Source organism: Otolemur garnettii, unplaced genomic scaffold (assembly GCF_000181295.1).
Source record: "Otolemur garnettii isolate 467f Iridium unplaced genomic scaffold, OtoGar3 scaffold00013, whole genome shotgun sequence".
NCBI classification, from domain to species: domain Eukaryota; kingdom Metazoa; phylum Chordata; class Mammalia; order Primates; family Galagidae; genus Otolemur; species Otolemur garnettii.
This window is the reverse complement of record NW_003852408.1, coordinates 4,135,729-4,145,931: the sequence shown is the minus strand read 5'-3', so window position 1 is coordinate 4,145,931 and position 10,203 is coordinate 4,135,729. Positions and strand designations below refer to the sequence as shown.

The following is a 10,203-nucleotide window of genomic DNA, read 5'->3' as shown; positions in this document are numbered from 1 at the left end:
TTGCTAGAAGTTGGGCAATACTCCAGGCTGAAGAAGATGGAGGTGTCCCGAAAGGCTCTGTGGTCTCAGTGGATGGAGACACGTATTCCCAAGGACACCTGCCTACGATACGCCAGCACTGTGCTCGGTCTTACATATTTTAGGCCTTTCTGGCCTTCAAGCATATTATGTAGAATTTGTAAAACAAGAAAGGAAACAACATTCCACAAAATATTTATCGAAGTTAAAATATGACAATAGTAGAGTCCAAGTTATTTGTATTACAAGCCTACTAAAAAAAAAAGAATGCAATTCCTTTGGGGGTAAGAAATATTTTGTTTCACTATTCAAAATTTGTGGTATGGTCTGACTGTTTTTGTCCCCTCCAAAATTCATGTTGAAACTTAACCCTCAAGGCAACAGTATTGAGAGGAGTGGCCTTGAGGAGGTGATTAGCTCATGAAGGCTCTACCCTTATAAATAAGGTTAGGAGCTGTTTTGAAAGGGCTCAAGAAAGACATTTCACACCCCTCTGTTGGGCCCCTTGTGTCCCTTGCACCATACGAGGATGCAGCAACAAGGCACTGTCTTAGCAGCAGACACCGAAGCTGCCTGGTACCTTGGTTTTGGACTTCAGCTTCCAGAATTTTGAGCATTACCTACCCTTGGGTATTTTGTTATAGCAGCACAAACAGGCTGAGACAGTTTGCTATTGTCAAATCAATTTCTAGTATCCATCTGTCATTAACCAGTCTCACCGCACGCACTGAAGGGAACCACAGCTCCCTGGAGAAATGGCTGATTGTAAGGCAGGAAATATGAAAGATGAGCCTGGAACATCTCATAGTGCCAGAAAGGAAGGAAGTGCAAAACTGCACACAGGGAGACACACACAATGATGTGGGTTTGAAAACAGACACAGGTGCCAACTGGATTGGCCAAAGATGGAAAACTTTGAGCAACAAAGTAAAATTTAAAAGTATTAGATTATATTCCAAATTATACAATAAGCTTATCCATGAATCCACACAAGTATAAATTATCAAATAAATAAACAAGAAAGAATAAAATATCATCTCATGCAGAAATCCAAATAATTTATATCCTTAAGGAGGTGAACCATAGGCCTCCTTTCTTCAATGCGACCTGTGTGTAGTGACTTCTTTCCAAAGACTACAGGTGAGACAGAGAGAGGACAAATAATTTTATGGTGAAGCCTGACACACACTACTCCAGACAAATACCCCAGGTCAACATGAATAGTGACCAGTCGTGTTGGTCAGATGCACCCTTGACATGATGGGATGAAAATGGCACGTTGTTATCTCTGTGGCTTTCCTCCCCTAAAACTATAACCACAGTCTGATCATGAGTGAAAACATCACAAAAATCTTCATAGAGGGACATTCTAAAAAATACCAGGTCAGCTTCCTCAAGGTCATCAAATACAAGGAAAGTCAGAAATCACTCCAGCCAAGCGTTGCCCAAGGAGATGTGATGACTACATACATTGTGTTCTTCTCAGTGGGATCCTGGAATGACTGGAAAGGACGTTAGGTAAAAAATAAGAAACTATGAATTAAGTATGGACTTTAGTTAATAAAAAGGCACGACTTGTCCTTTAACTGTGAGAAGTGTGCTACACTAATGTAAGATGTTAATAAAGAAAACTGGACGTGGGGTCTATGAGAACTCTCAAAATATCTTCACAACTTTTCTGTAAACCAACCAAAATATGTTCTTACATAAAATGTTTATTAAAAAACAATGCGCCCATAGCCCTGACTAATGCGTTATAAAAGCTATCATGTAACAAGAGCATTTGTGCCCCCTTAATATAAAGTCTGACGATTAACTTTGAAACTCATCCTAAAAAAGTGCTACACACCTCATTGGGGAACATCACAATGGTCACCGTCAAAATACTACCCTTGGGAAGCGAGGCACCAAAGCAATTTGGAATTCTTGTTCTGGAATGACTATCAGAGTCATCATCACACATGGATTGGCAATTAAATTTGAGGACTCATTCTAGAAAAAGTACTTTGAAGGGTGGCCTAGGCACTGCATTGGTGCATAGCTCCCCAAGGGGAGTTCTTTGAGGTGACCACAGTGATATTCAGCAATGAGGTATGGAGCACTTTTTCTAGGATGAATTTGTGAATTTAATTGTCTGACCTCATATTTTGAAATTTTAAAAAAGTAAAAAGATTATGTACACACACACACACACACACAATCTTAAAGGCTATACAAAAACAAGCTTTGGGTCCTAGCTTGGCCTGTGGACCATATGTTACCAATCCCTGCTCTAAATTAGCTCCTTTCATTCTCATTTTGTAGCTGAAAAAACTGAGGTCAAGAACTAGTTCTAATCATATCAGAATTAATCACACTCTGTTACAGAGGATGTCAAAGTCTATGCTACTTCCATTGTGGTGTAACAAAATTCTTTTTCCTGCTCAGAAACATCTCATGATTCTCCACCAATATTTTTAGGAAGTCCCAGGAGATTTCCTCAAAGGTCCATGGACCAACATTGAGCCACATTCTCACCCCTAAAAGCAACAGAATGTGGGAAAGGTGACAGCGGCATTTCCAACTCCATGGTGCATCAGAAGAAAGGCCGAGAAATGCTTGTCACTGAGACACCCAGCAGTATCTGCCAGGGGCAATTTTAAGTATAAAATCTGATACTTATTTAATATATGTCTTTCTGTACTATTGTTTTTACGTTTATCCCAATAAATAAACTTTGAAATGCTTTCACATAAAAATTTTGACATAAAGTTATTTATACCTGAAAAGTTTTTTTTTTTAAACTTGACCTATAACATTGTTTGAGGAAAGACCTGGTCAGACTCCCAGACACCTTTCAGCTCTTGGGTAAAATCACAGCCAAACTAAGTTGTTCAAAATACACACAAAGTATAGCCCTAAGAAATGAAGCAGAAGCCAGTAGGGCAGAATCACCAAGTGACCAAATCAGGGTTGGTGGTCCAAGGTCATGGGCTCCGAGCCTCACTGTGCTATGTGGAGACTTTGGTACGTATGTCAAAGAAACCAACTCTCAACTCTCAAAGAAACTCCACACAAACCGGAGGCAGGGCTGTCCTGTTTCTAAATTGGCAGGGCTGCCTGCTGTCACACGCAGTGTCTTTGTCATATAAAGATCCACATATTAGAACAGAACTTATTCCTACACGGCTAAGTTACAAGACCACCACCAGTTCAAGAAGCCCTGAAGAGTCGTTAGTTCATGCTTATCAAGCATTTTTATCACAGATAGTGCAAAGTGACAACTTAAGCAAGAGGCAGCGTGTCTGACAAACTTAGGGAACATGCTTCCTGCTCTGGGAGACCATCAGTGCAGTCAGTCACCAACCACCAGAGCAAGGGGACTGACCCACTTTGTGATAATGTCTGTGTCTCAAACAAGAACAACAGCGACAAGAACAGTAGCCAACAGGCACTGACTGCTAATGTGTGCTGGGGCTGGGGGCTGCGGGATTTATGTGCATTCTGGCGTCCAGTTTTCACAGCGATCTTCCGAGGGAGGTCCTGCCATGATCCCCATTTCCCAAATGTTGAAGTTTGGGCCTGGAGAGTTACCCAAAGTCACTATCAAATAAAAGATGAATGCCAGATTTAATTCACTCTGCTCCAAATAAGCTGCCCTCGAGTAGACTTTACCTGGCCTTCCCTGTGCTCTTTGAAGCCTAATTCTGTATTTATGTCTTTATCAGATGAAGGTCTGTTTCAACACAAGCAGCGAACTCAGAAGTCAGGATCCTTCCGTGTGGTTCTTGCTGTTCACCATCTGCCTGACACAGAACCAATGCTCAGTGGGGTGAATTATTATCACTGAAGATCCAACCGAATAAACAAATGTGCTCAGTCACTGCCACAGACTGTCAGAGGCTTTGCCCCTAATCTGAATTACTAGGCTCCATTAGTCTGCTATCAAAACACACAAATTGTGCCTGCCAGGAGCAAAAGTAACTCATGCAGCCAAAATACTTGTTTCCCCCCCCCTGCCCCCAATATTCTGAAATTAAAAAATAAAATAAATTTTAAAAATAAAAAAAAAAAGAAAAGAAGTTTTTTTTAACATCAGTCACTTTTCCCTGTAGGCTAAATAAAGATGTGGATCTCATTTCCAAAGCCCCATACGCCATGCGGGTGTGCCCTCAATCGAATAGCTAGGAAGTGTCTTCAGCACGATTCCCGTGTAATGGGATTTAATTATAAAGCTTAATTCATATCATATTTTCTAAGTGAGAGATAACTGTCAACTTATTAGTTAATTGAATTCAATAAAATCAAGGTTTCTATGAAATAAATAAATAAAAAGACAAATTGCAATTCACAGAAGACTGTTTAGTTTTTTGAACAAATTTTTTAACCAGTGTCACATAGAATGAATTTTGGAATTGGGCGGATTGAAAATGATTTCAGAGATGGTCAAAGTCGCTTCCAAATGAAGACCAACATAGAAACACAGACAGTGGGCTGGGGCATGCGAGGGGGTCCACAGGCACCCACCTTTCTAGCCCTCTCCATGGTCAAGTGAGGTGTGTGGACACCACACCACCACTGAGGTCTTTGGTGGGAAGACGGGACACACTAGGTCTGGGCCGCTCTCTGCTGTGTGTTCCCGTGGATGCTTTACCAAGTTAATATTTCATTCTTCCTTCACTTCCCAAACACTTAACCTAAAAATATTAACACATTGCAAGTGCATCACTCTGTCAGAGTGTGGGTGCACCGCTGTGTTATTTGCAGAATTAGGAACAGATGTTTTGAGGGTAGAGAGGGGAGGAACAGCATCTTAAATAATTCTTTTTCCTTAATCCCCTCCCTCACACCTGGTGTGGGGACTCCTTTTGGCCTTACCAAACGTTCCTGTATAAAGCAAAAAAGCATTTTTTTAAAAGTGACTCTGGGACTTCAAAACAGCATTTAGATACAAAATGGAATTTAATACTGGGCAGCTGTCAACTGCCTTCGAGTTTCTAAGGATCAGACAGCTGTGCGGTCCGGCAGTTTCATTTGAGCCCCGCAGGAGAGCGGCACAGAAGGCGGATCCTTGCGGTGTCTGCACGTAATGCCCAGAAGCGCCTTCACAGTCACGCACACTCCGTCTCACTGGCAGACTCAGCTGCAAAACTTCAGGTAGAATTCTTTCTTTCCCCACTCTCCACCGTAACGAGCAGCAAGGATGAGCACGCTGGGGACTAGGAGGTCAGGAAGGCTCCCAGAAGCAACGCGAACAGCTCTGGCAGCCACAGAGGCGTTCTCCTCAAAATATGAGGGCTGTCCGAAGTATCAAGCCATCATTGATGTCATTTTTCATATTACATAGCTGGACACTTTTTAGACAGCTCTTCATATTTGAAATGTCATTAAATAGCGGGATTTTTGACAACCAATGTCAAATCCAGAACTTTTTTTAATGATACGAAAATGTCTTTAATTTTAAAGCATTAAGAAAGTATAAACGTTTTTGTTACATGGATAGATTCTATAAGGCTTTAGCCAGGGGCATAAGTGTGCCTGTCACTGCACACTGCTCATTGTACCTGTTAGGGAGGTTTTCTGTTTTCCTCCACCCCCTACCTTTCATCCTTCCTTATTTCCAACAATTTGTACTTCTTTCTGTGCACGTGTGTGCCCATCATTTAGGTCCAAATTACAGGAGAGTACACGGTGTGTTTGTTTTTCCATTCTTGAACTATCTGACTTAGGATAATGGTCTCCAGTTCCATTCTATTTACTACACACTGCATTCATTCGCTCCATTTTATGGCTGAGTAGTGCTCCATGGTGTGTGTGTGTGTGTGTGTGTGTGTGCACACACACACATACATGCCGCATTTTGTTAAGCTGGCCACGAGTTTATTACATATCTTTGTACTTGTAAATTGTGCTGTAATAAACATTTGTCTTGGTAACAGAAAGTGACTTCTTTTCCTGTGGGAAGATACCCAGTAGCGGGACTGCTGGATCAAATAGTAGGTCCGCTTTTAGCTCTTTGAGACTCCCCACGCTGCTTTCCATAGGGCTGTACCAGTTTGCAGCCCCACCAACAGTACACGAGCACACCCTTCTCTCTGCATTCACACCAACATCTGTTGCTTTCCAACTTTTGTTAAAAAGCCATTCTGACAGGGGCCGGGTGACATCTCATTATGGTTTTATTTGCATTTCTCTAATCATTCATGACGTGGAGAATTTTTTTCATATGTTTATTGACCATTAGCCTGTGTTCTTTTGAAAAGCTTCTACCCATGTCTTTTGCTAGCTTTTTAAAAATTTCCAATTAATATGAGATACATACAATTAGGCTACATTGCTTGCATTTGTAAGGCAAAGTCTAAGTTGTAAGGAAGTGTGCCGCGCATTGTTCATTCTGGGAAGGAACCAGCTGACCCCTCAGCCCACCTCTGTTGGGTTAGATTGAGTTTGCGTGTGTGTGTGTGTGTCTTGTGTGAGCATGTTGTTGGTAACTACAAGTTTCAAATGACTATTGAACACATGTGATGTCTGTCTTTCCGTTCTTGTGACACTTTACTCACCAGCATGTTTTCCAGTCCATCCAACTTTAACAAAGGTTACAAAATCTGCACCTTTCTAAGGCTGAGTAGTCTTCCACGGTGTACATATACCACGGTTTATTAATCCATTCATAGGTGGAAGGGCACTTATTTCCACATCTTCGCAATTGCAAATTGGGCTACTACAAACAAAACTTTTTATATAATTTTAAGAAGAACAGAAGAGAGACGTGCATCTTTGACTTGATAACATTTATTCAATATTCTTTGAAATTAGCAAGAGTCAGAAGAAGCACATGTCAATCAAACACAGCCACAAAAATGTCCCAGATATAAATAAAGATGCACTATGAGAAATACTCACTACTGAAGGAACTAGTACTCTCTTACATTACTACCTCTTAGCAACACACAACTCAAAAGTAAATTTAATTTATTCACAATACGAAAACCTTGACTTTGGAAAGAAAAATAGAGATTCCAGTTGCCCATAAGTAGGCCCTTTCTATTTGCCTTAGGAGGCCCTTTCCTTACTCATGTTTTCAAGGCCTAGTTCAACGACTGTTACGAAAATGACAAAAACAAAATGCAAAATAATGTTTCTGCAAAGTTCAACAAAACAATGCAGAAATAAGTTACTTACTCATGCACAGAATAAGGCAAAGGCTAATTTCATTCAGGTTAGGAATAATTAATTTAACTAGTTTCTTTTTCACAAAACAAACATCTCAGACACCTGTTTAAGTAACGCGTATACTGTATTATGCATCATACTCTACTCTACAGGTTTTTCCTAACTCTACTCGGAAAGCCAGCACTCGCGTGCCAAACAGAAACTTCTCCGGGATTCGACTTATTCTGTAACAACCACAGAAATTAATCTGGGTTTTGCGAAAGTGGCTACTGAGGAAAGAGCACACACTAGTGGAAGCAGACAGTGTAGAGAGAGCTGAAAGGACATTAAAACGTCTAGGAAGTCTAGGAATTTCACAAATTCTGTTTTTAAAATATTTTTTCAAACTAAAAGCTGCAGAAAATTAGTTCTTAAATATTCTACTGAAAACTCTTGAGCAGCTAACATTTTAAATTTCTTAAGCTTTTAATTTTCTGAAAAATATTTAAATGAGTGTAGTATCTCATCTTTTTGAAAAATAATCCCCAAAAAAGATTACAAATCTTTTGTTTTAATCAGCGTGACCAAGGGTTTGTCGTCAGGACTGTAATCTTCATAGGCAATGGGGCTCACGTCATACATGGCGGGCCGAGATTTCTTTCCAAACCTGAAATCACAGACAGAGAAGACCCTGGTTAGATAAATATTGGATCTCAAATTCTGTTAAAGGCAAATGGTAAGAGTATTTTATATTCATGAATCAAATGGAACTATACAAATACTGTAAAAAAGATATATTCTCTACCACGTACAGACATGTAAGACATCCTGATATTAGCGCTGAACGTGTATGAACATTAGTCTTCTGTTCAGGAGGCAAAAAAAAAAAAAAAGAATTTTATAAAACATAGAGCCTAAATTAATGTCAAAACTTCTAGGTTAAATCTTGGCAAAGCAGTCAAGCCTGACAGTTCTACAATAGGTTTTAAGAAAATGTGTATTGATTTGTCTTTTTCTTCTGAGACCCATAAATATTTGAAGAGGCAAGTTTATTTCACATCCAGTCTAGTGCCTGGAATACAGAATGGCAGGGCAGTGTTCCCAGGCTGTGGGCAGACAATCTTACCTGCGGGATTTTCAGGGGATAGGCAGTGAGGGCTCCGAGGTCACCTGAGATCCCAGTACAAGAAGGACAGAGGGAGGAAAGGATTCCCATGCAAAGGTCTTTATCCACAAACTCTGGTGGTACCCACTATGGAATCCCAGCTACTAGTTCCCTCCCACACCCAGGCACACACAAGCCGGTGTTTTTCTCCAAGCACATACATTTGTATATATCAAAATTGCCTGCCTGCAGGACTGACTCTTAGAAACCAGAGAGTCAAAATCCAATTTCAGGACTTCCTGCCAAAGCAGTCTTAAGAAGGCAATTATTCAAATAAAGCCAACTCAACTTCTGGGTGGTCTCTTCCCATTCAAGAACTCTCTTTCCCCCAAACCCCTTGAGTGCAACATGATTTGAACAATCTTCCACCTTCACCCACTGTTCTCCTCCTTTGCAGAGACAACATCATTTCACTGTTTCAAGTATAGCAGGGCTCATCAAAAAGGCATTTTAAAAGAATCCTGAATTTTACAAAGGTTCCTAGGATGGGGCCACTAGGAATAAAAGAAGCTCATTTAGTATGGTCCCCGTCCCATTCTCCTCTTTTCCTGTTTTCTTCTTCAATATCTTTCCACAGTCTGCCTTCTCATGTACAGAGATGGGGAGTACGATCAAGTGGGGCATGAGAAAACAGCACGTTCTCCCTGTGGTCTTTTATTTTTAAACAGTCATCCCATCTGTATTCCAATGCACTCAAGTTTTACTGGCCTTTGAGAGCACAAAGGCAAAAGCCATGCCAGCCGGGCACCAGGCAAATGCGAGATTAGAGAGTTAAAAATTTCTACCCTCTACAAACTCATAGCTATATCACAGTATTGCATATATCACAGATATATAAAGTATATCTTCAGTGAGATGGTTTCTAGAACGTGAAGCCTCACTCAAGGTCCAGGATTATGCTTGCATAGACACAGGTCAGACTTCAGTCTGTAGCCAGTTTATCTAAATTGAGTGAAGCCTGAATGACCTGAGAATAGAATAAGAGTCAACAGGATAATAGCCCTTTGGGCCTTATATTTTCTAAGGCTTCTTAAAGATGTAAATATCTTGTCAATTTATTTCTCAAATAATAGCTAGAGACATTGGTAACAACATACTACTACTAATAATAATTTATCAAAAACAACCTGGTAACCCAGTGAAAGGCTCTCTCTATCCTAACATATTGTAACAGGGATGTCCAACCTGTAGCCCGGGGGCCACATACTGATTTTGTAAGAACTTTTCTTGCTTGTCTGCGGTGTCAGATATCACAAAAAGTATACACAGACCTTTTTTTTTTCCTTGCTAATCAACATTCATTAGTGTTTGTGTATTGACAGAAAATAAGTTGGACATCCCTGTTAGGATAAGTGGGACAGTTTCCTATGGAAACTTTGACCTGAGGGTCAAGGAATTATATGAATTAATTGATTAAGTAATCAATTGGTTGGCTGAGAGGAAAAACCCAAACAACTTAATAGACTGAATATATCTTTAAAACATCTGTTTTTAAATATGATTTTATAGTTTGAAGAAGAATCTGTTTGTTCAAAATTTGCAAAGTTAGGATAAAAATCCATTAACCAGGACTAGTTCAGAGAGCTATAAGTATAAATGTTGTCATGGAGCTCTGAGGATGAGGATGAGTGTGGCAGATCCTCTGAAAAGGACACGGTGAGGGGTGACTCCACTCACCAGAGAGCCACCTGTTCACTTGGGCATGTTCCAAGTAGCCTGAAGAACAAGGAATGTCACTTTGACCCCCAAATGGGTCAACTGAGCTGTGTGGGATTGTTCTAAAAGAAGTGACTCCAAACCAGAATGGGTCATAAAGCATAATGGGTCATAAAGACAAAGGTAATCTGGTTAAAGTAAAATTAACATCCCCAGAACTAGCAAAGGGGGCC

General features: G+C 40.3%; 1 protein-coding gene across 1 annotated transcript in view; it reads right to left on the bottom strand.

Annotated features, from left to right (window-relative positions):
* Positions 1-6,773: 6,773 nt before the first annotated feature.
* Positions 6,774-10,203, bottom strand: part of DNER (delta/notch like EGF repeat containing) — a 328,158-nt gene continuing 324,728 nt past the window's right edge. The window contains exon 13 of the mRNA XM_003784881.2: positions 6,774-7,816. Within this exon, the coding sequence (XP_003784929.1) occupies positions 7,705-7,816 (112 nt within the window). The 3' untranslated portion in view covers positions 6,774-7,704. The remainder of the gene's footprint in view (positions 7,817-10,203) is intronic.